General features: G+C 44.4%; 1 protein-coding gene across 1 annotated transcript in view; it reads right to left on the bottom strand.

Annotated features, from left to right (window-relative positions):
- Window positions 1-13,781: 13,781 nt before the first annotated feature.
- The window catches only part of INKA2 (inka box actin regulator 2), a 28,448-nt gene continuing 15,920 nt past the window's right edge, over window positions 13,782-26,309 (bottom strand). The window contains exon 2 of the mRNA XM_081009885.1: window positions 13,782-15,753. Coding sequence (XP_080866011.1) covers window positions 14,707-15,753 — 1,047 coding nt within the window. The 3' untranslated portion in view covers window positions 13,782-14,706. The remainder of the gene's footprint in view (window positions 15,754-26,309) is intronic.

Genomic DNA, 26,309 nt, shown 5'->3' with positions numbered 1-26,309 from the left:
GTTTGGATTTGATATCCCACCTTTCACTCCCCTTCAGGAGTCTCAAAGCGGCTAACAATCTCTTTTCCCTTCCTCCCCCACAACAAACACTCTGTGAGGTGAGTGGGGTTGAGAGACTTCAAAGAAGTGTGACTGGCCCAAGGTCACCCAGCAGCTGCATGTGGAGGAGCGGAGACGCGAACCCGGTTCACCAGATTATGTGACTACCGCTCTTAACCACTACACCACACTGGCTCTCTATCGATACCGGGGGAAAGTTGGTGTGAGGGCACACTATGAGTCAATAAATGTTGAGAATGAAACAAGATTGGAGAACATATTTGGAGAACATATTTGTGGCGAGAATGGAAATTATTCCATATTCATTTTTTATGCACTTGTCCTATTTTATGCCATTTGCTTTTATAAAAATAAATGACAAGGCTGCTCTTCTTTTAAGCCTGGCTATCGAGGATTTTTTTGAGGGACGCGGGTGGTGCTGTGGGTAAAACCTCAGCGCCTAGGACTTGCCGATCGCATGGTCGGCGGTTCGAATCCCCGCGGCGGGGTGCGCTCCTGTCATTCGGTCCCAGCGCCTGCCAACCTAGCAGTTCGAAAGCACCCCCAGGTGCAAGTAGATAAATAGGGACCGCTTACCAGTGGGAAGGTAAACGGCGTTCCGTGTGCTGCGCTGGCTTGCCAGATGCAGCTTGTCACGCTGACCACGTGACCCGGAAGTGTCTGCGGACAGCGCTGGCTCCCGGCCTCTAGAGTGAGATGAGCGCACAACCCTAGAGTCTGTCAAGACTGGCCCGTACGGGCAGGGGTACCTTTACCTTTACCTTTATCGAGGATTTTAGATCGATCACCGACAAATGATACAACACGCTGCATTTCTGTTAGGAAATACTCTGGAGCAAACAAAACAAAAGCCTAATTAAGCAAGACAGATTGTCATGTTAGTTACCCTTTGGTTCCAGATGTTGCATTAGTGATGTTGATCTGATGTCACATGTGCATCAAAGCCTTATGGGAATGTCTAACAGGACCTGCTTGCTCATGTAGATAATGTGACTTGCATAGAGCACTCTCACCTTCGTTTCTGCAGCAGTGGGGTGATTGTAGGACCTAAATACATGTGATGCTACATGCGTCACTGACAATCATATCCATGTGTGTCAGTGCACATCCATGCTTATTGTTTATTTAGCAGCAAGAGAGGAGAGGATGGATTTTCATCAATACCATAATGTGCAGATAGGGGAGGTTTATCCCTTCCCTCACCAGTCACACTGCCATGGAAAATGGCAGTGAGCAATTGGGAAGGCTCCCACTGTTGTCAATTGCAGTACAGTGGTACCTCAAGTTAAGAACTTAATTCGTTCTGGAGGTCCGTTCTTAACCTGAAAGTGTTCTTAACCTGAGGTACCACTTGAGCTAATGGGGCCTCCTGCTGTCACTATGCCACTGCCATGCAATTTCTGTTCTCAACCTGAAGCAAAGTTCTTAACCCGAGGTACTATTTCTGGGTTAACAGAGTCTGTAACCTGAAGCGTATGTAACCTGAAGCGTCTGTAACCCAAGGTACCACTGTGTTTGGGGGCCGAGGGAAGTGCCCAACATGTTGCTCTCCAGGTTCCATCAGCCCAAGTCAGGACAGCTCTGGGTTAAACGTTCCTTCCCTCTGCACTGCAGTGTAACGAAACCCAATGAAATGTGTCCTCCTTATTATTAAACAGACAAAACGTGATTGCCAGTGAAACACTCAGCATCACGTGTAGACCCTCAGAAGGCTACGTGAGCATAAGCTCCAATTCTCCTGCATTTGCTTGAAATCCTTCTTTCGTATCCAGCTTTGCCAAATGGTCATTTCAACGTTACCTGCGTATTTATACGTAAACTATTTTGAACTCCCTTTTCTGCCGAGGCTCGGTGGTTTTTCTGCTTTAGTGATCAAAGCACAGTGATGTGCAGCTTTACATGAAATGTTACGCTGGCAGAATGTACAGCCCATTACAATCTTGTTCCTTGGGAGCAAACATGTTAGCTGGCACAAGCTGTCGTCTGCAGCTCAAAGCGGCGTAAAGAATTATTGGGTTGGAAGCAAGGAGAAGCAGTCCTTGCCCTACATGCTACTAGAGGAAAACTCAGCCATACACAAACCTTGCATGATGACTACCAGGCTGCCTGTCCTCCTGCCCAATGCTTTCAGGTTTTATAAGTCATAACACTGCCTTCGGGAACAACTACTTCTAGGAATGTAAAAGGAGCTTTGCTGGGCCACACCAAGGATACATTTAGACCAGCATTATATTTCCAACAGTGGACAGAAGATGCTTTGGGAAATATACAAGCAGAGCATCAAGGCAGCCTCCCTCCCCACAAAGGCAAAACTGTGTTTTAACATTAAGCTGTCTAATTCCTCTTTTAAAGTCATGCAAGCTAGCATTTACAGCATCTAGTGGCAATGGATTTCTCTACTTTCACAATCTCCTTTACCTCAGCTGTTTCCACTCTGCTTTGCTCAAAGTGCAGACTTCGGAGATCCTAAGCATTAAGGCTCTAAGAAGTTTCTTCCTTAGTGTGAATCCTTTCTTTCCTCCTGTACCTCTTTTTTGCCCCTTCACCATAATAACAACTAGGCTATGGGGACCTCTCTCAATGAGGCTCAGTTCAAAACATTAGTAGTAGCATATAAAGACCTAAATGACTTTTGATCCAAGCACCTTAAAGTGCAAATCCCTCAATATCAACTATTTTGGGCTCCATGATCAGCAGGGGACCCTCTATCGGTGGTACCACCACTGGGTGCTGCCTGGTTGGTGGTGACCCATAACAGGGCCTACTTAGTGATGGTTCCCTGATTATGGAATGCTCCCTGGTGAGATAGGTCTGTTTCATTATAAACATGGGGGGGGGGGGAATTAAGCATTCCTGTTCACCCAGGCATTTGGTGGCTGAATGACAATGTTCCTGGCAACCTTGAAATTGTTAGCCATGAGTTTATGTGTCTATTTTTTTATGATGTGTTTAATATTTTAGGTTTTTAAGTAAAATATAAATATAATTAAAATATCTAATTTTTAGTTTCATTGTTTTTGGTTATTTGATGCCCTGGTCTCCTTCTGGGTTGAAATAATGCTAATACTGCTAATAATAATAATAATAATAATAATAATAATAATAATAATATGGCATGACCCAGAATGGATTTTTTAAAAGTATTGCCACAAGCATTGATGCTGCATGAGACTGCTGGCATTCCCACCAAGTAAGCAGAAGTCAACTGGAATGCAAGGCGGAGAGCAGTGAAAAGAACCAAGGAACTAGCTATGGCAAGAGTTAAACTCTGATGAAGTCCTACTTCTTTATATGCCAGAGAGCATGCAAAGCAAATTAATGGAATTGCTCAGTCTGGTGTAGTGCATGAATCCATTCTCCGCTAATGCATAAAGTAAAAAATAAAAAGTAGAGCATAGTACATGGCGTGCCAGAGGGGATGGGCTGTGCTTTACTGATCCTAAAAAGACATTTGAGAACTCATGAGCATGAGCTTGCTCCAGAGCAAGAACTAAAAGAAGAAGAATAAATAAAGAAAAGAAACAAAACAAAACCTTTTAGTGTTCCTGTGTTTGTGCAGATGCCGATGGAGATAATGGAGCAACCACAGCCCAAAGAAGTAAAAAGCCACAGAAGCATTAAAAATCCCCATCTTGCAAATTGCTGGCTTCTTAAAAATGAGTTTAATGTAGTGCAGGCAATCCTGGATTTTGACCAAAGAACAGGAGTATGGCAGTAGTATTGGTTTGGTACCTAAGCATCCTGTCCTGTGGTCAATGTGCAGAATCACCTGGCTGCCTACTAGCTACCGAACAGCGTTCAAGGTTCTGTTACCAAAATATATAGCCTAGAACAAGTTAGGATCAGGATAGATGTTAGGCTGCTTTCTTTGTACAGAACCAGTCAATCTTTATGACCACTGGAGAAGGCCCAGGTGGTTGTACTGTGCCTGGCAGATTGCTATCTAAAAACAACTCAGAAGTGGGCCTTTACACAGTGGCACCAATTCTCTTGAACAGTCCAAGAGGCATCCACTGTGACATGTTTTAGATGCTTTTAAAAAAACCTGTTTCTTCATTCAAATATCTTAATGTTTTGATTGCATTGCATTGATTGGTTTCTGGGTTTTTACTGTGATATCGGCAGTGTGTATTTTGTTTATATGCTTTTTTTTACTTCACAAGCAGCTTCGTTTTTCAATTTTAAGTCATCTATCAGCTAATTAAATAAATAATAAAGTAATATTGCCTACTAATGCAGACACTGTTGTTTGTACACATATACTTGCACACCCGTCTTTATCTTCCACCCAGAGGTAAGCAAGAAGCATTTGGGGGGGGCAGGGCTCCCATGTGAGAGCACGGTGCCCAAAAATGTGCACTTTGGAGCACCTCACAAGACTGCAGCCCCCCCCCCCACACACACACCAAGTGCTTTTTCGGTGTGGGATTGTGGCACCCAAAATAACCACCATGCTCTTGCATGAAGTAACAGGATGTGCTGGTTGAGGGGTATGGAAGTACTAGACGGAACTGTGGCAGCTGCATTCAGCCAGCCCTCAGCAACCCTATCATTTTGTTTTGCCAGAAAGGACATTTTACCATTAAACCTGCGTGTGCCTGTTGAATTGGGTGAGTTTTCGTCCTCCTTTGTTCGCTGTTGCTGATGACCAGTTCTGCCATTGCCTCTGTAACAGAATATAGCTCCTTCTGATCCAGGGGCTGATAATATGCCCCAAGACTAAATGGGAAGGTGTCAGAGTTAATAAGGCAAAAAGGCAAATCAGGATAGAACTGCTGAGCCTTTTAAGTTCACATTTTGCTAGCCTTTGACTCAAGGGGAAATCCCCAAGAGGGCACTGTCACCTGAGAAGATCTCTCATTTTGCTTAAATGCCTCCGACTAACCATTAAAGTCAATGCAGCATTGCGTAAAAGCAAAGTGCTGGCCTTGTGTGACCTGTGAAGGAAAAGCAGGAAGCCATGCCAGGCTGGTAATTACTGCATTTTATTGACTTGAAAAAAGGATAAAAAGGTCTGATTGAATGAGGCTTCCGTTGTCTCACAATGTCACCCATAAAAATTGAACAAGCAAGAAAAAGCACAACTTTCCCTTTCCTTCAGCCAGAGTTTGCTTGAGGAGTTCCATTACAGTGCAGGAAAAGGAATTTTGTGTGAAATTGATTTGCAGATTACTATTCCTTTTTTTTATTTAGTGTTATTATTCCAAGTCTTCAGGAGACCATCTGTCTTAACATCAGATTCTGGATGTTGGAGGAGTCTCTAGCTTCAATGGGATTGGTATGGAAAATAAAGAGACTTTTATGTGTCCAATTGATCCAACATGCCCTGTAAGAAACACATTCTCTCAGACCTTGTGTGTGGAACATGGGATATGCCAGCCGAACCCACCTGCCTCCTCCTTTCCCCCTATACTTGAGTGAGGCAGAAAGGCAGACCTGCCCTCTCTTTTTCTGATTAGCTCTATCATGCCCACATTGCAATTGCCAAGAGAAGCCATTTGCATTCACAAGTCTCCCAGGCACATTCAATTCAATGGCCAGCGCTGTGCAGTTAAGTAGCTAGGCTGGGAAGAAATGCAATGTGGTAATAAGTATATTTCATTTCTTCCCCAATCCTCAATTTGAAACACCTCCAGCTGTGTAAGAGCTAGTGATATGGACAGTTTCCAAGATTTGCCTTGTAGCTGGTATTTTTTGGGGGGTGGGGGAGGGAATCTGATCTGATTCTGAGACCCTCTGGGCTCTGCCCGCTTTAATCTGTGATTTGGGTTCTGAGCCACTCTGTATAAAATGAAGCCTTGTTCCCACCCCGCACCCTACATACACTCACTCTTATGGGGAATTAAAACAGTTATAGCTTTCCCCCTTTTGCTAGAAGTAGCTGAAATTTGCAGGCATGGGAGACCTTTCAGAGTGGATTAAGCCTACAAAATTGCAAGTTGATGAGCTTTTTGGGGTGAGCAGAGGGAGCAATGGGAATCACTTTCCTTCATAATCCATATTAGGGTAATACATTAGATAAATGAAAAATTATAAATCCATATTAGTATCATGTATTTGAATGGAGAGAAGTAGATATTTCTTGTTTGCTCTTTCTTCCCTTAAAATCAGTCCTATACTGAAGAGGCATTTCTGTGAGTTCAATCTATATTATCAGCCCCATTATCCCCCACATTACGCTCTGGCCCCCAGTAGGCCCCCAGTTTAGGGAAGCTTTTAATGTTTAATAGAATATTGTATTTTAATATTCTCTTGGAAGCCACCCAGAGTGGCTGGGGAAACCCAGCCAGATGGGCAGGGTATTATTATTATTATTATTAATAATAATAATAATAATAATATATTATTATTATTATTATTATTATTATTATTATTATTATTACATGGGCTTAGCAGACTCATGCAACAGCAGCTATTGCATTCCATTAAAGTGTGTATAAAAGAGCATCACAGTTTTCACTGAAAGGAAAGATGTAAAGTTTTATATGACTGATTCCTCCATCACCCTCACATCACTTTGTCTATAATTCAGCATGTCTATTCCTGGAGCAGAGCATTGTTCAACATATATTTGTTGGAGCTTTTGTTTCCATTTGAAACCAAATTGAATAGCATTGCAGCTGTAGTTGCACTGCATTACTCCTGTGTGCAAAATTCACTGCAACTGCAGCCACCACTCCTGTCTGGCACCTTAATGCTCACATGTGTTCTATGACAGCAGATGCATCATTTTGTCATGAACAGCAGAAATGGCTTTGATGGCATTTATTCTGATTTGCATCTTCTAATTCTGGCAAGAGGCTATGAGAGTAAAATGATGGGCTTGTAAAACTATGGCCAGCTGGCAATCCTACAAGGAGATATAAATTAAATTAATGAGAGGTGGCTCATGGGCCATACGTTGCCTCTATTTAGCAATATCTGCGAAGCACTATATTTATCACTGTCACACAGAGTCTCCATTTTGCACAAGTAAAATGGCCGCACTCTTCTCTCTGCCCCCTGCAAAAAAAATTCCTAGGGCTTTATGTATCTGGGGAACCTGACTATTGACGTTCTAGTCACCAGCTGCAAAGCCTCCTTCTTGCTATCTTGAGACTGAGTCACAGCAGAGCTGCTGTTCCTTGAGGCGTAATCCATAGGGAAGGCCTACGGAAGCTGCCCATATAGTTACTATATTAGGACTACTTCCAAGGCAACTCCCAGCACTGATGTTTCTCCATGGCTGATACAGCTGAAGAAAGGAGAAGAAATATTTACTTCTGCCATGCACTTTAGCTTACAGTGTTAGGTTCAAATAAACCCAAGTACAAATCTCCACCGGTGCATCCAAGGTTGGGTAAATCACTGTCTCTAAGTCTACGTTACCTTGCAGAGTTCTTGTGAGGAGAAATAAGATAAGAACTGGAAAGATATGTGCCTACCAATGACTGGTCTATCCTAAAAGACAATTGACGAGTTAAAACCACAGCAACTGACTCTGGATTTCTGATGGATGGAATACGATGACAAGAAATGACAGTCTAAAAGGAAAGGGGTGAATTTTGATGAAAAGAGATAGTACTGTATTTCATTAGAAGCTCCCAGAGACTGAATTCAAATCCAATGCTTCCCCCACCCTCCGCCGCCTGCCTCAGGATAAAATAGATGGTCACAGGCTGATTGATTAATATTGTGTTCCTCCGACTGCAGAGTTGACAGGACAGAAAGCTGGTGATGTCACAGTCACTGTGCTAGGACAATTCCAGGCCATGTGGATGGATTACTCCTGGCATTTATATAAATGTATACCCCACCTTTTATAAATATCTATCCCACCTTGACCCAAGGAGGTTAAGGTGTCGTGCATGGTTCTCCCCCTTTTCAGTTTATGCTCACAATAACCCTGTGAAGTGGGCTAGGATGAGAGACAATAACTGGCCCAAGTCCACCAAGAGAGTGGGGATTTAAACTCTGGTCTTTATACTATGGCACTATAAAACATGAAATGACCCTGGTGTGATAGAAAAGGGGCAAGAAGTCCTCTGGATGATTCCTTCCTGACCAGAGTATTCTGAACCCATTCACACAACCAGATCGCATGTGGAGAAAATGTTTAGCAATTCCTGGATCTATCTGCTTAAGCATCATTTGGTCTGCAGGCACCTCTGTGAAGCGTGCCTTGTTCACTCTTGCAGTCTGATTGTGGCACACTGTGCTTGGGATTATATGTGTTCATTTGAAGGCAGCTATTGTGTGGCAGGGGGTGCCAGTTTTGGGAGAGGTTCATAATGTTTCTCTGGGCCCCTGTAATCCTGCGATCCTAGAATTTTATTTGGGTGGGCATCATCAATATTAAAGGGATGTTCAAGCTCTTTTTATCATTTGTTCCTGTGGCAGCAAAAATGGGGGGGGGGGATTCTAATACACCCGGAGGCCTGAGGTTCATTTATTATTCCTCACATAAACTGCGTGAAATAAGCCAGGGGTGGGGGAATGTGCTGTAATTAACGGGGTGGGGTGAGAGGTAATGGTGCTATTGTGTCGTGTGCTTTGCATTTACAAATCCTAACCAAGATGCAGGAATCTGATGGTGCCTCATTAAATACTTCTGTCAGGCTAATTAGGCACGTCCCTTCCCCAACAATGCAAAATCATTTTATGGAAATAACATCAGGCAAGGGAAAAGCCCTTTATTATTATTTCAGGGAAAGTCACGAAGACAGTGAGACAGCAATTAATGATGCCTTCAAAATATTAAATAGGGGGCCCCCAGCCGAAATCGATCAAGACGGTCTGTGAGTTGAGATTAGATGGAATTTGCAGCCAAGCTTGTGCTTTCACATTGTCCCCCTTCCTCATTTGTCTCTCAGTCTGCACAACATTGTCAGTACTGACTCCCCTCTTGCAAGGCTTCTGCCAACTGTCTGACCCAGACTCTGCCAAAAACTATAGCTGTGACTCACAAATAATTCCTCCAGTATAAGCTCCATTAATTTCAGCAGTGCTTAACCCTTCTTTTAGCTTGAGTTATTAGATTCCATCTCAAATTGCGATTCCCATCAATTTCAGGCTTGATTTTTGTGACCCCAAAATTGGACTTGAGCATGTGGGACGCGGGTGGCGCTGTGAGTAAAACCTCAGTGCCTAGGGCTTGCCGATCGCATGGTCGGTGGTTTGAATCCCCGCGGCGGGGTGAGCTCCCGTCTTTCGGTCCCAGCTCCTGCCTACCTAGCAGTTCGAAAGCACCCCTAAGTGCAAGTAGATAAATAGGTACCGCTTTATAGCGGGAAGGTAAACGGTGTTTCCATGTGCTGCGCTGGTGCTGGCTTGCCAGAGCAGCTTCATCACGCTGGCCACGTGACCCGGAAGTGTCTCCGGACAGCGCTGGCCCCCGGCCTCTTAAGTGAGATGGGTGCACAACCCTAGAGTCGGACACGACTGGCCCGTACGGGCAGGGGTACCTTTACCTTACAGCAGCCCATCTCCGATTCCAGCCAGCTCAATTTTCTATGTGGGATGAGGTCAGAGGGGAAAATTCTTTAAATCCTTATAACAGACTTTTCTTGGTCCTGTAGTGAAGCAGACAGATGGCTGCTTCGGTTCACAACCATCTATGATGTGCTGTGAAGTCGCACCTTGCTTTGGGGTTCATGAGAATTGGCTGTAGGTTGGCCAATTAAGAGGAGTGCTGTGCACAGGTAAAAGTGACTTCTGGAATTGGCTACTTACTACTGTCCTAAATTCTGTGCAATACCCTTCCACCTTCCCTTCATTGTGTCACTATCCAAGACCAGCCCAAGATACTTTGCTTCCTGAAGAGAAGCACAAGATCGTGCCTCTCCCCATTCCAAGTACAGAACACAACCTGGCTGGCAGCTGAATCTTACCTCAGTCCTGGTGAACAGACAACATTCTCCACTGTACCCGAGGGCCACAGGGCATACATGGCAGGACACATGGTGTACTAAATTCTAGCGTCTGACAGAAAGAAGCAGCCAGGGAGCTCCAGAGGAATGGCCAGGGGGGGCTGCTACCACTGCCCTCATTTCCCCCCCACACCTGCTGCCTGAGGCAGCTGCCTCATTTTACCTAATGTTAGGGCAGGCGCTGTCGCCAGCTGTCCCTTGAGAACTAGTAGGGGGGAAATGCTTCACTCAAGGATTGTGGGAAATGCTTCACTCAAGGATTGTGTTGTGTATGATGTTCATGGCGCAAGGTCTTGGGTAGAATACTAGAATGGGAACAATACAGAGGCGAGTGCACACCTCAGAAAATTATGACTCTAGTCTAGACCACAGTGAGCCTCGAGTCCCATCAGATTAAAGCAGACCACCAACAAACTTCAGACAGTCCTGGTTAACAGGAGTTACCCAGTCAACAGCTGCAGGAGCTGTACAGTATCAAGGGAACAGACGTTCTGTGCAGTGTTGGAGCCGACCTGCGGGACGCTTGTGAACTTCTTCCCTCACAAGCTTTTAATATCTTCCCATAACCAGGGGAAATGTAATCAATATGGCTGTCTGAGGGTCTCTCAACTGCAACCTGGCGCAGGGTAGAGTTTCCATTGGCAATCTTTTCTCTCTCTTATATTCCCCCCTCCCGTGGCCCCACCAATATCACATAAAAGGGAGAGTGTTCTGATGCTTTTCGTGCAGCTGTCAGGGAAAGGCAGGAGAGGCCAAAGGTCTCTTTCTCAGGAGGAGTTCCAGTTGGCTTCCTTGTCAGACAGGAGGGAAACAGTGCTTGCTGACAGCTGTTGTTATGGGGGCTTTTGCCATTTGCGAGGAACCACGTGGCACGGCAAAATCGGCTCACATTACCTTATTTATAAACCCTGGAGTCGCAGGGCCTGCGTGGAGTTCTGTTGGCTGTGTGTGAGCAAGCAGGCAGTGGAGTTTACAACCATGAGAGACAATGACAGAAAGCTGTTTTACATGCCATGGGAGTGGCTCCCCATTTTCTTCATGTTCCGTGTAATGTTCTGGAGGTTTCATCCTCTTATATACAAGGACCCTTTGTCCATAAACGTTGCTTACAGCAGACTTCCCTAACATGGTGTCTTCTGGTCAGTTGATGGACTCCAGCACCCATCAGTTCCACCCACGACTGTCTATGATGGAAGCTGTATTTCAACATCATCTGAAGGGCACCAGCCTGGGGAAGGTTGCTTCAGTATGTCTCTCAAAGTCCAACAGCCACCAACTGTTAAGTATCTTTCCTGCTCACTTTATATCAGGGATGGGGAACCAATAGCCCCACCAGAGGTTGTTGGATTACAACTCCCATCACTGACTTTTAGTTATGCCGGCTGAGACTGCTTTGGGTTGGGAGTCCAGGAACATCTACAGAGCCATAGGTTCCCTGTCTCTGCTCTCTAAACTGCTTGCAGGGTCCGACTACTTGAATCTCCTGGAATTTCACAAACGCCACCTTTTTTTTTATTTCACCATTATGCCTGCATATTGGTCTTTTACTGGGACAGGCTTGGCAGTGAAGATTTGCACCGTTGACATGTCTACTTTTGTCCTTCCTTCCTAGCCTTTAAAAAGCGGCTGAAGACATTTATATACTCCATGTTTCAATATATCTATGTCTGGATCATTGTGTATCTCTTCTCTTCTGATTTTAAAATGATGTTAAGATGGCATGGGACACAGAGTTCACCAATGCTCCATGGATTTATATTGTTGTTGCTGGCATCCGTCTCAAGAGACAAACCACTGCGAAAGCACAGAAATAGCCTCCCCGGGGTGCAAGCCTGGGCAGTGTGTATGGAGGCCCTGGCTGCCCAGATGACAGGATCACCTCCCCTCCACCCGGCCTTGCAGATGTGGTCCAAGGGAAAGCAGAGCAATACATTTAGCACCAGCTTGACTGCAAGTTGCTGGAAGGTTGCATACAAGGAGGTATCCAGCTGTCTTAGGGACTCCTACTTTAGATTTGTGTAGGGTTTACTCCTGAGCCTTTTCTTCTCCTGAAGATATCCCGCAAGGTAGCAGAGGTTTAGGATCAGAGCTTTCCTTCTCCTACATGGGCCACCTTCCCAGGTTGATGAGCCCCATCTGCCCCTCACTTCCCTCTACAGCACATGCAAAAACCACCTTCTTGACCACTGGACCCACTATTGGTCTCATCCGCTCAATCCACCGGAGTCTGTCTTTGCATGCAGGGGAACTTCCTAACTCACCAAGGGTTTGAAATCCATTAGCTAGCCAAAGCTGTTTCTGGGGTGTGGCTGCTGTCGCATGGACAGTTTCTAGGAGCCACAGGTGAGAGCTGAGGGCAAGGTGGGGACCAAAGGTGGACAAACTACCCCAGAAGGAGCACAATGTGTCCCCCACCAGAGGTACTACCCCCTCCCCTAACTGCTCATACACTCCCAATTATATACACCCTGAACTTATATAATCTTTACTTAAAGCCATAACACTCAAATTAGGCACCATGCAGATTTCTGTGATTCTTTCTGCCATAGTTTAGGGTTCAAAAAACAAAAACAAAAAGACTGGGCTGCTCCCTCCACCTCACAGGACTCCCTGTGTCTTCTCCCCATGGATGAAAACACAGATTGATGAGTTTGAATGGGAAAATGACCAGAGGAGACAAAGGTCAGCAAACTTCTTGTCTTCCCTTCTCCTATTCAGACCTGCAGCCAGTTCAGCCTCCTTTGGGCTGAGGACAGAGAGTGGAAAAAAGAATCATGGGACTTCTGCGAGACATGCATGTTGTGCCTGAGCTAGCAGTCATCCACTTATATTGACCTTAATGCAGCTGGGCATTTTCTTATGAAGTACTTGTACGTAGTAAGACAGTAGGTACAGTAGTCATTTATTATCAGCATATGGTTTTTAACTATTTGGGGCATAGAATGCATAATATATAACGAAATGATGTCCATTAATTTGGGAAAGCAAAGAATGAGAAAGGGTTGCAGTTGTTGGAAAAATGGAAAGTGTATCATGCCTGTGTGCCCATAGTAGATCCTTCACCAGCTTTTGATTCCTTGTAAGGGCAAAAAATAGTGCTTGCCTTGTGCCTATGTTTAATTCATTTGGAAGCGGGGGGGGGGGGGGGAGACTCTCAGTTATAGTATCCTGGTGGCTCCTCCAACTTGACTGTTTGTCTTAGTGGAACTGAAACAGGAACATAATTTTATTAGACAGCACTGACATTTTTTTAAAGAAACAAAACACGTTTCTGGCCCTCTCATTGCTTAGCAAAGTTGAAAGGAGTACATTAACTGCATAGTACTGTTTGGTTAAAATCAAATCAAGATTAGAACAACTCAAAATGTAGGTGTAAGTTCTGGCACAAACTTCCAGGTTGTATGAGTCAAACTGACTCCTATTATAATCTTAGAAAGAAAAGAAACTTTGGTACACCCATTCAGGTTCCCAGGGTGTTATGCCTTCATTCTTTTTTCCTAAAGTGTATAAACCTGCGTTCTGTTTAAGTCATCTGCTCTTCATTTTACAGATGGGGAATGCAGGGCCCAAGAAAATCGGCCAGGTGTTAAGCAGTGGAGTTTGGGAATTCAGGGCCAGTCCCAACATCCAGTGAAACCATCACCACAGACTTACCACCCATTGTCACTTTCTCAGTTTTCTTTCTGAACCCTCAACTTCCTGCCATCAGAGACATGTGACATGAGGCTTCTTCGCCGCCTACATAACCGAGGCATAATGAGAATTGTTCCACAAGTTTCTCACAATGCACAAACAGCCCCACCAAGCCATACGTGGAGAGAGGAACATCGCTTTATTAATAACAAACTCTTGGGAGAGCTGACCGCTGGAGAACTAATTTCTCACAAGACTAAACTCGTACAGAGTAAGAAATGCAAAATGAAACAATAAAGTCAAGGAAAGGTCTATTGCAACTTGGGACCTCAGTGTGGCATCAGAGTTTAAGGCTTTGAGGGCAAAATGAAGAGGTGAAGCGTGTTTGGTAACCCTAAAGTTGCAGCGATGGGTTGGCTACTCACTACATAGCACTCCTTAGACACATTCTAGTACAGTACAGATCATGAGGGGTGAGCCAGAAAAAAACGCTTTAGAAAAAGAACAGTCAAAACGCAATGTGGTTGTACAAACTTCACTCAAATCCTTTCCCACAGCCTCTCTTCTTCTTCTTCTTACAAATCCAACCCTCACTCTTAATTTAATTATCAAGTGCTTATTCATTTGCCCGGAGTGTGATCCAGGATTTAGTGCACACAGGAAAAAAGCAGAGTTAAATTGTAAACACACACACACCAGCTTGCACACACACACACACACACACACACACACATACTGAGACGTAACATTCTCTTGCTACCTGAATCAGAGATGAACTGAAAATGTTTGGCAACCTTGAAGCCTATGAAAGTGGGAGTCTAGAGGAACAGCTAATTAAGACGCTGCTGTGCCCCCTCCTTCCCCAAACTGTGAAAGATTCTCTTAAACATTAGTGTGGGGAGTTTCTGCATACAAACTGACTCCCTTTATCCAATAGATGTTAGTTGGGAAGTGATTTGTGTCAATGTATGGAGATCAACTCCTTCTCCCTTTCCTCACCCCAGTCCATGCATGCCAGAACTCTTTTTCTTCCACCTTTCTCGCTGTTTTATCTCCTGATTGGGGCAGAACAGTGGAGGCAAAGGAGATAAAAAGTTCTGGGAGTTCAGACCCATACAGCTGTGTTAAAATCAAACCCTGACTGAGTGTGTTCTATTGTGTTGTGGATCTTCTTGGTGCAATGTTTGGCCTTGGCCTTGCCTGTTTCCTTCTTTTGGCACCTTTCTGCTTTGTCGTGTGAGTTTGCTAGGTTCCCATGGACCGGGAAGTAAAAGGTTCCCTTCTGTTTGCTTGCCTTATTGGGCCTCTTTAAGATTTCGGCCTCTTTATCTTCTGTCGGCAGCCAGCAAGGCTTCTCCTTCAGCAACCTATCTCGATCTGGCCGGACGCTCCTTAAGAACTTCTTAAAGATATTGGCTGTGAGAGAGAACTTTCTGCAAAACTCCTGGGACCTGCTGCTTGACAGGGTTGTCTCATTCTTCTCCACCTTTTTGTCTATCTCAGGCAAATCCAACCAGTTTCCAACCAAATCAGCAAAGATGTTGTCGCCCAAGATGAGAGGCTGTCGATTCCTGCTCTGAGACATTAGCGAGGAAGTCCAGTCGTTAGTCTCATCAGAGAACTGACATTCCCTGCACCCCGATCTACTCTCGGACCAGCTGTTTGTGTCTTGGGAAAACCAGCTTCTCGTCATGTGCTCACTGGACGACTCAAACGTCCTCGGAGAATGGTACTCTGCCGTGCTCACTGTTGATGAATGTCCGCTCGCATGATAGTAGTCCTCACTGCTTATGCTGTTAAGGGAAGAAGCCATGTATCCATGGCTACTGTCTGGCAAAGTAATGCGGTGAAGCGGGCTGGCGGATTGTGACCCCTGAGTAGAGCACGAAAAGGCTGAGGAACTGCAGTCCTGCAAGTAGCTTCTTCCCAGCAGCTTCTCGCCCTGTCTGCTGGCTTCACACCTTGCCCTTGGTGCCTCCTTATTGTTTTGACAATATTGGTGCTGGCCGATTCCTGGTACCTGGCTTGGATTGCTTGAGATCTCCAGCTGTTCCAAAGCTGTCTGGACCTGGAGGAGTTTCAGCTCCTGCAGAGCACCCATCATGCAGTTCATCTGTTCATGTAGCCCGTCCCCAACCTCCTTCATGGAAAGCTGTTAGGAGAGGGGGGAGAAAAAGAGGATTTCAAATTAGTGCAGAAGAAGCCAAATGACAACAGCAGGTCTCACTGAGACAACAGAGAAAGAGAAGTGAACTCTGTTCTCTTCCACTCGTCTGGCCTTATATAGAGATCTATAAATATCATGCATTACTAGGCTGGAGTCTTTCTATGTTTTCAGCAGGATACAGAACTGCAAAGAATTTGAAAGCTGTATAATTTGATCTGGTCATTGGTACAGTTTTTTATCTATCTATCTATCTATCTATCTATCTATCTATCATCATCTCCTATGTTTCAGCCAACCAACGTTTGATTGAATTTCATCAGTTTCATTCTTCTTCAGTGTGCACAACAAACTACTTCAGTATTACAAGTCAGCTCCCTGGGCAATTCCCAGATAGTGAGTAAGTAACACATAGTCCTCCACAGAGGTACTGTATGCCCATAATTTTTTTTGCAGAACTGTGATCTTTCGTTTTCTATTTTTCTATGCTGCCCCAGGCTCCTTTCGGAAGAAGTGCAGGATATATATTCAGGTTTTTATTTTTTTGTTTTAAAAAAATCACATCATGCATGCAATCAAGCATCAAGATTCCTTATAAAAAATTAACCCTATTACCCTGAGAAAGTGGCCTAGTTCTTACAAACAGCAGATGAAGTGGCAAATCTGGCTATGGGCATTACCATTTCAAACTGTGGGCAGGGGCTCCCATGATTATACACTCCATACAAAAAAATTCCATGCACAAAGGCGGCTAGTATGTCAGGAGGAAGACATGATGTGCAAAGTTCTGCATCTGAAGCGAATGTTTTTGTATGGAAGAACATTCACTGATCTGAGCCTGTACCTTAAATATGAAATGGTGCAGTCCAGATACAGACTTACCACCTTATCTGCTGTTTGCAGAAACGCAAGTCATAGCTTCATATACATCTGACTAAGAAATGACAAAAATATATTATCAATGACCGTGATTATTACGAACATCATCAGTAAAGGGGAGTATTGCTTTAAATACGCACACAAGTTTATAAACTTAAACAAGAAAAAGAGGGTGGTGGTGGCCCCCACCCTCTTCTGGGTTGCTTCCAGACTAGACCTATCATTAGCACGGATTTCTTGCTACCTTCCTGCCATGCTAAACACGCCGGCTATTTTCTGCAGCTTCTAAATTCTCCACTCTGCCCTTTCACTGCAAGCTTTCCCTTACAGAGGAACCAGATCTGATTCCCAACGCGGCATCATAAAACAAACGGGCCATACTTCCTAACAGCTGCCTGCCACTATACCCTCTTTTTCTCTCTTGCACAGAGCTGCAGGAGAGAAGCTGGAACTCTTTGATGTGCTTAGCTTTTCAACCCGTAGCCTGCATCTACATGTCTGTTATCACCATGCGTTGTTCAAAAACTCACTGCATTCTCTTTAAGTGGGGTTTTTTTGGGGGGGGGGGCTCTTGCTCTGCAGCTGCCCCTTTAACACCCATGCGCAAGGCTGGCAGCTACATTGCCAAGCATTATCTGCCATCATTTCACTACATTAGCTCTGCTGCCTGCCAGTTCGGCTGTTTCCTTGGGAGCAGAGAATGCAAGATCTCGTCAGGATCAGAGAAGCTCGTACCGTGCTGAAACCGCTAAACGCACCCAGAAGCATGCAAGTGCCTCTCCAATAACTAAGGCTCAAAACTGGACCTAGAGAGGCAGCTGAAGAAGAAGCAAGAAACCCAGCTGCCTGCCAGCATATCAGAGCAAGGAGCTGCCAGGCTGAGAGGATGCTTCTCCTAACTTCTGATTAAATTTTAAAAGCCCTCTCCTTCTTGGCTAGCTCGTAGCCAAAGCTGCAAAAAGCTCTGCCGACTTTCTACACAAGTGATAAGCGTGTTCCTAGAAAAGAAACAGCTCTTCTGTTACCCACATGCAGAACCTCCTGGGAGCCCATCTGTTCTCTAAGCCTCAGAGAAAACTATCACCTTACCTCTTTCCAGATTTGCTGTAATGCCTCTCGTCCTAACCTTTTCCTGCCTTATTAAGGGAAGCCCCCTTTTATCTGGGGCTTTGCAAAGCTGACTTTGGAAACAGCTTGGCCCCTCATTGGACACTTCCCATCAAATCCCCTCGCAGGCCAAGTGGTGTAATCAAGCAACGAGGAGTGACAATGGGTCCTGCAGTAATGACTGGGGCTGACAGGGGAAGCCGGCATATGCTGGATGGCTGTGCTGTTCACTTCATTGATTCAATTAACTCCCCCGTTTTTTGGAGGGGGGAGGAAGGAGGGGTATCGTCACAAAGCACGCCTCATGTGACAAAGACCTATTAGGAATTATTAATATTTCAGGCGCGCTCATTCCCAGCGTCTGTCTCAAGAGAGGGAGATGATAACAAAAGAGCATAAGGGTTTGAGTCCAATGGTCCAGATTTGGCATTCTCCCTACTATGGCCTGAGCTTAATTCCTAGCCAGGAAACATTTCTCTCCTTTCAATTTTTTCCAAATTCCAGTGGCAGAATATATACCCAAATTTTACTTCTACCCCATTCAGCTAAAATATCTTAACTAACCAGGCTGGGAACAAGGCCTTTCATTGGAGGTCTTGGGCAACCATTGTCAATCACGTCAAATGGTTCTGAGCATGACTGACGACTGACTGGGCTCAGTAGAAAGAACGGGATATCAAATCCAAACTTGTCCAAGAACTATTTGATTTTCTTTTATGGGCACTGAGATGGATACACACACACAGTGTTTTTTTCCAGGGGGTTCTCAAGGGTATGCAGTACCGGCACCTGTTTTTCATTGTTAAAAAGTGTGGTACTTACTGTAACAACTTCATGGTGAGTACCAGCACCTATTTTTCTAAGGGGGGGGCACAGTGTGTGTGTGTGTGTGTGTGTGTGCGCGCGCACGCGCTAGACTTAATCTAGCAGTGCCAAAAGGGGGCACTCAGTTTTGCAAATATTTTCACACACACGCTTCCAAACGAAGTGCATAGTTTTTGGGTAACTGTGCTTAGGATGCTCAGAGAGAAGACACGCCGTGGTGCACCTGCAGCAGGACAACTGGATGCCTACATCGGCTCCAGCTGCAACAAAGCATGCCTCTCCTGTATCCTCTACAGCCTCAGCAGGTGCTATAACCCTCCAACAGTTTGACTTCACCCCCCAAAGGCGCAATCCTTTATTGTCTCCCGGGACAGACGGATGCCAGCTTTATAGTTCCACTCTGATGTTATGATTTTTTATTTTTTATTTTTAAAAAACTAACTTCAAACTTCACTTGCATTTTGGCATAAAACCTCAGAGAGTGAGCCTGATGCTGCTGGAGGTGCTTTTAGCAGAAGTTATGCAAGGCTTGTTACATAAGGCATCCCGCAGCAAAATGTCTTAAAGCACTAGAGATTCTGTGTGCCATTTTGAGGCAGGGTGTGCTGTGAAGTGAGCTAAAGCATCTCAGTTAAAGCTGCAAGGGAACTCAAAATAATGGCTAATTAACAACGGGTCCCTAAACATGTCTTATTCATTGTTATGCACTTTTAACTAGCTGACTCCAGGAGTAATTGCTTCCAGCTGTTAAGATGAGACATTTAGGACCAAGATTTGGAGGCTCATCTCTTCGCCACAATCATCCCTGCTTCTCACCATCTCATAAAGCCCAAGGAATGCGGAAGTTACTGCTCCTTTTCCTCGCTCTTCTCACTGCTTATTTGCAAATCTGTCCCCTTCAGCTTCTTTCCGTTTCTCATTTTCCCCCATCTTGAGTTCAGTTCCCCACATTCCAACATCAGTGTGTGGATTTTTTGAAACAAAAACCCTAATAAGTTCAGAAGAGAGTTTGAATTTGATATCCCGCCTTTCACTCCCCTTAAGGAGTCTCAAAGTGGCTAACATTCTCCTTTCCCTTCCTCCCCCACAACAAACACTCTGTGAGGTGAGTGGGCCTGAGAGACTTCAAAGAAGTGTGACTGGCCCAAGGTCACCAAGCAGCTGCATGTGGAGGAGCAGGGAATCGAACCCGGTTCACCAGATTACGAGTCCACCGCTCTTAACCACTATACCACACTGGAGCCTGCTGGATCAGGCCAATGGCCCATCTAGTCCAACAAAGCGGGTTCTCCTTCATGGAGAGCACGTGTTGCGGTGGGAGCAACCATGACATCCCCTGTTGCTGGGCGGATTAGTCTGGATGGCCACAAATTTGATTGGGCACCCCCAATATTGCTGGGGAAAATTGATGGTTGCAATTTTATTTGATTGATGGGGGTGCTATATAGGTCCCTGTGCGCAGCGTTGAGCTTCTTCTTTTCGCTGCGCACATTGGATTACCCGCCCACCCTCCCTTTATTTAGGGTTTGTTTGCGCTGACCTTGCTATGCCTGTCATGGAGTCGTTTGCTTTGGAGCAGGGGCCTGGTAGGAATTTTACCGTTTGGCTGATTGGCTGGTGCCATTTGGGTTTTGCCTACTGCGTAGCAAATCATCACAACTTGTAAGCTGCGGTTTGGCATTGGTTAATTTTTTGGTTGGTGGAGGGGATGAGGTTGGCTGTGCCTGCCCCTTCAATGGTGCTGCTGCAAGGGTATTCCGTTAAAGGACTCCAGAGGCTTGCCATGCTTTTGTTCGTATCCCTGACAAAGGGCTAGGGCCACGCAAGAGCCCCAGGGAGCATTTGGGGAGAGGTGTGAGCCTGGCACCCAGCTTTATTCTCTCCCCAAAATTGTTTACCCTTACTGACTTCTGCACCGGTGTGGTTGTCAGTTCTGTTCCTACCTCCAAGTGGGAACAGATAGTCGCTAACCAATGCCTAAGCAACCACTCACATACTGTAATTCAATAAAGTTGTGGCTAAAATTATGCCTAAAACCCAAACAAAAATGATGTGTGAACCGTGTTTTTATTCAGGGGTGTCTTGGGGGTCCTTGACATGCAAACTGTTCTCACAGAGAACAACCAAATGCCTTTGGGAAGCCTGTGCACAGTGTGAATGCAGCCCTGAGAAGATTGAGTCCAAGTGTTGTTTTTTGTTTGAGAGTTGGGATTTGGATGCTAGAAACAGTCCATGGCCTTTTTGCTATCTTGTTTTGCCCCTTGCTGCCCTGATCTGACCCGATCACACAGCCTGACAGTGAGATCCAAAGTCATTGGGGTGCAGACAGAAACTGAAAGCCCTGGGACCGTTTCTTCTACAACATCTTAGTGGTCATCTAAGGCAGAGAAGAGAAGAATCCCTACTTGTGTTGTTCTCACCACCAACTTCTGTAGCCCAGGCCTGAATGCAAAGGTCATAATTAATTGAAGAGCCAGCATTTTTTATTTAGGTGAGCTTTATATAATCAGACACAATAGTTACATAAAGTGCCCTGAAGATAAACTTCTCATCAAGCCAACTGACAGGTATATATAGTGGCATCTCCTGAAAAATTTAACGGATTTACTTAACTAAAGGAATTTTCCTGTGCTACTTGCTCTGAAAATCTTACACATGGGAAATGTAAGAACCCTATATTCCATATGCTAGCTAAATATCTTTTGCAGGAACAAAACAGAGTTATAAAAGCAAAGACGCAAAATATTCAGTTCTATACTCCTAAGGTCTATGCTAGTTTTAGGTGAGTCCTGGCCCATTTTGTTCTCATTTTGTTCCCAGTTGTGTCATTTTCTGAGGATGAGACCTGAGGCTACACAAACTGCAAAATGGCAATGGACTTAGATTTTTGTGTATATAGGAAGAAAGTAGTTTCTACTTAAAAGTTGTTTTTCAGTTGACAAAAAAACCCCAAAACATTTTTCTTGCCTGTTGTTAGCTCTATTGGTTTTGGTTTACTTTCAGCTAAAAACAAGAGAAAAGGCACACAAATATGCTAAGCTTTTTTTTTAATAGCTTACCATAAGGTTTTTTTTGTTTGCTTGGCAGCACTCAGTAGTCTTGTAAATGTTTACTGCTTCAACTTTTGATTCACCTTACAACTGTATAAACAAGTTATAGGCTGAGATGAATTCAGGCTCTGGTTTTGAGGTTCTCACGATAAATGGCTGTATCTAAACTGCTTTGCAAATTAATTCCATGAATTTTATGCTGTGTATACTTACAAATCAAATAGGCTGTATCCAAAGCAATTGTGTTTTTGCATGACTGTAGCAATGAATTCTGCTTTGTGCAACCTAACTTCAGAAGAAATGGGAAAGGCAGGAAATGCAAAGGAAATAAAAAGGGAAGAGCTCAAGAGGATGTCATAGTGGAATTAGATGGCAGAGGTAGCCAATACAGTGCCCTTCAGATGTTGTTGGACAGCTCCCATCATCCATGAAGATCAGCCATACTTGCTGGGGCTGATGGGTGTTGAAGTCAAACAACATCTGGAGGACACTAGGTTGGTTACCCCGGCAAAGCCTGCACTTGAATATGCAGATACTATCCAATGCCTCCAGAATCAGGTGGGCTTCTATTAATCTCAATGTAATATTTAGTTAAACAAAACAAAACATGTCCTTTCTGAAGACATAAACACAACTAAGGTTAACATCTTGGTCCATTTCAATTGTCTTTTCCCACCTTAACCAACCACTTCAAGTCTTTGGAAATGAGCATAAAAGAGAACCTCATTTGAAACACTTGGTGTCTTATCTCTCTGCCGATCTCTTTGTTTTTGTAAGAGAGCCAGCGTTTGCAATGCTTCCCTGGAATTCAGTGTCAGTCGATCCCCTTGAGACAAATTTGTTTTTGTTTCCAGCTTGAAACCACATCTGTGCTGCTCAGGACTGTGGTAATATTTTGGTACAGATGGAGGAAAAGAGGGATAACACGGCCCAGCTGAACTAGAAGCCAGAAGAAGCTTCTCATAATTGGAAGGAAGACAGATGTCCAGCCCCTGGATGAAAGAGGTGTTGTGAGAGGAAGTTATTGTTAAGTGAAACCCTGGGAACAGGAAAAGGGGGATTGCTATGGCAGCTTTTAATAAAGAGGGGGAGGAAACAGAACCCTCGATGAACAATATTTGGATTATTCGAAAAGGATGCTATAATCAGCACAAAAGGATTTTACAGAAATGACATCAATTCCATGGGGGGGGGATGTTTCTGGGCAGTGGCAGGGGGTGCTGCTGCATGGACAAAGTAATTGATGCAGGTGCTGCATTCAGGCAAATCTTCCAGTGAAGAAGTATGTATATTGGAATTTGCTAGTAGAAGACAAAAATTAAGAAAACAAAATGCACAATCCACTGAGACGTATTTCTGTGTCAGCCCCTTTGAAACGAAAAAACGAAGAGAAACATGTCTGAGGACCACCTTGATGATGAGCCTACCCACTCTCTGCACTGGTTTGGTGCATTGTAAGTGCAAATGCAATATCAACAAAAACATCAGACTTGAAGCTGGGTGTTCTCAACTCTGACCCACTCATCATCTATTAGCCTAGTCCACCACACGGGTTCATTCTAGATGTCATGGACAAACTATGCTTTGACCGTCGTGACTATGCTATGGACCCACTCACATCCTCCTTCCCCACACGTGTTTGGATTCCCTCTCGCTTCCTGGATTATTATAGCTATAGCTTGTAGTTGCATTTAAATCAGGCAATCTTTGATTAATCTATGATTAATTTGGCTCCAGGCCAGAACTGGACCAGACAGCCCTACAAATTGAGGACTGCCTTTATACAATAGGAATGACCACCCTATTAGGGTTTTAGAATAACATGCATTGAAAACTGTACACATTTAAAAAATAAAAAAGTATGATTCCTGATGCACATTTTTATCAATTGAAAGTGATTTATTGAACTAACTGATGAAGTGCTGCAACTATATATTTTAGTTAATTTCTAAACCTTTTAAAAGGCAAACATGCACACTTACACTCTTGGGTGCAGATCTGCAGATATCCGGAGGTGTTAAAGTCAGTGATGCTCTCACCCTGCAGCAAGGGTACCTCCTCATTATGTGTGATTAAGCTGATGAATTGCTTCTGGGTTGTACTAGTGCTAGAAAGTCAGAACTTTCCCCCTTCTCACCTAAATTAATCCTACAATTAAGCTAAAAAATTGTGATGCAGCTCTATGTAGTCCCAGTTTTACATTTCCCCTGGCGTGGATTTACTGAGAATTTATATCTTGCATGATTTGTGGAGTGTCAACAGAAAAGCTATTTCTTTAATGTGCGTCTCTCGAGTGACTCAGAGCTAACAACTAGTTTCAAACTGTTTGGGACTAAGTGTGCCTTGGGTAATTCTCTGTAGCTTTGTAACAGACCAAAGGGAATTTAGCCAAAGGGTGCTAATCCCATTTCCCTGCATGGTAATCCACCAGAGCTTTTACCTTTTAGTCATATGAGTCAAAGGTAGTTTAAGGTTGGCGCCACATGGATAAGCTACAAGCTGCATTTCCATGACCTAAGGAGGAATGGCGAAGGCAGGGTAGCTGACTCAGCTTTCTTCCTGGCCTTATCCAGACCTTATCTGACTAGGTATGCAAAGCTACTCCCTCTCAACCCTTTACAATGTCTGATACAATTGCCCCTAAGCATACGCTAACAAGCAACAATTATCGGCTTGTCTAGGTTTCCTGTTCATGGTTTCCAGTCTGATACTGCATTCCCTTCCCCGTCTCTCTTTCCAGGGTTGCCTCAGAAGAGGAGGAGTATCAGCACATGGCTATCTGAATTTTATGAGTAACAAGTAGTGTGGAGTACTCCTGTTAAGAGTTTCAGGTAGCCATGCCCTTTCCAGTATCCTTCATTCCATTTCCTCTCCCCACCAATTTTTCATTCCATCCAAAGCAGTCAGCATTCCATACAACTGAGCCTGCTTAGTTCGTAAGCTGCATTGACACCTCCAAACCTCCCCGCTGGTGTTCCTGAAGGTATTTTGGGTATGGGGTTGTGGGTCCACTTCTACAAACCTGGGTCTGCTGATCAGTTTCTCTTGTGAGCTGACGGTGGCGTTTTGGCTACATATTTGGCCACATTTGGCGAATGAATTATCTGTTAGTATACAGGATGCCAACAAAGGAGAGTCAACTGTGAGGGAGAAAGAGGTAACTTTACAAGGTTGGTGGTCTAGAATAGAGAGCTGGGAGCCCCAACATCTCCCTAAGGTAGAAGAACGCTGATCATACAGTTTAAAGAATCAGGTTGTGGGCAATGGCTGAGAATTCTGCCTGAGAGCTTGGACTGAACCTTCCTTGGCCATGCAAATCCCAATAAGATACACAATATTCACACAATACAATTGAAAACAGAAATAAAATAATGGCAAACCATATAAAAATGTAAAAGCTGAAATTAAACCAGACATGGTTTTGGGTGCTCTGAATAAGCCCTGCATCCTCGTGATCTGAGCAAATCTCTATATGGCAAAAACATCCCTAGGGGGTCTCTAGAGATGGTCCAACAAACATTTCTGATGTGCCGCTTCATAATCTAACACCACCCAAGCATAAAAATAAGCAATGGCACATTTATGAACAGTAGCAAACCATTTCTCGCTGAGAGACATTAATGCAAGTGTTTTCAAGAGCAAAGGTCTGTGTTTCTGTTGCGTTAGGCTGCATCCACAAGGAAAGAAGCCATTGCCTCTCACTGATCCCATTCTTGGCTGTCAACTTGTGAACCCAATTGCTCTTCAGCTGTGAATTCTGCCAGCAGAGGCAGAGACGGTAATGGGAGGTCAATAGGATAATGCACATTACTATAGCTGCATTTACACACTATTGCCTTGGTGGCTAATTGAGTTAACATCTAAATCTTACTGGAACGCCACCCAGACAGCCTCTCCTCAGGAAGTGTATTTTTCGAGCATGTGAAGTGTACGTACAAATTGCTACATGGAAGCCAGTGAGTTTCACAGAAGCCAGGAGGAGGCAGCTGGCATACAAATAAAGGAGCTACGCTTTCTCCATCACAAGGAATGTTCTTCTGTTGTACTGTGATGTACAGGGCAGGGGTGGGCAGAACACTGCCAAGCTCTTGGATTTTCAGTCTCACACCTTCCATCACTGTTTATTTTGATGCAAAATTTGAGCTAAATACAACTCTGGGTGAGAAGGACAAATCCTCACTCTCCAATGTTTTGTAGAGGGGGTGATTTTAAACACACACACATGCACACAGCCTTCTGCAGCTGCATGTTTTCATTACCTCGCTCTAATTGTAGATTTGATCTGGCACAAGGGCTCTGATGTAGCACTGCTGGCACATTGAATGGCTTTACCTAAGGCAAGTGAACAGTCACTTCTGGATATGACAAATTTTGGGCTATCTACAGCCCATCGCAGAGGCAACAGCTTACTTTGCTGTGCTTAGGTCTTGAGATATCCTAAAACAAGGACAAGGAAAGGTTTTCAGACTTGAGGGCCGCATTCCCTTCTCAACAACCTTCTGGGGGGCCACATGACATTGGTGGGTGGTGCCAGACATAAAAGTGAACAAAGCAATGCATGTAAATTTCACTTTTACATACTAAGGCTAGCTTCTACACAAACCTCTCTATCCTTTGTTTAGGGAAGCATGATGCATTATTGACGTTCAAGGACACATTTCAGCCAGGCCAAAACTTTCAAGG

The sequence above is a fragment of the Podarcis pityusensis genome (genome assembly GCF_964106645.2).
Source record: "Podarcis pityusensis genome assembly, chromosome: 6".
NCBI classification, from domain to species: Eukaryota; Metazoa; Chordata; class Lepidosauria; order Squamata; family Lacertidae; genus Podarcis; species Podarcis pityusensis.
This window is presented reverse-complemented; position numbering and strand designations above follow the sequence as displayed.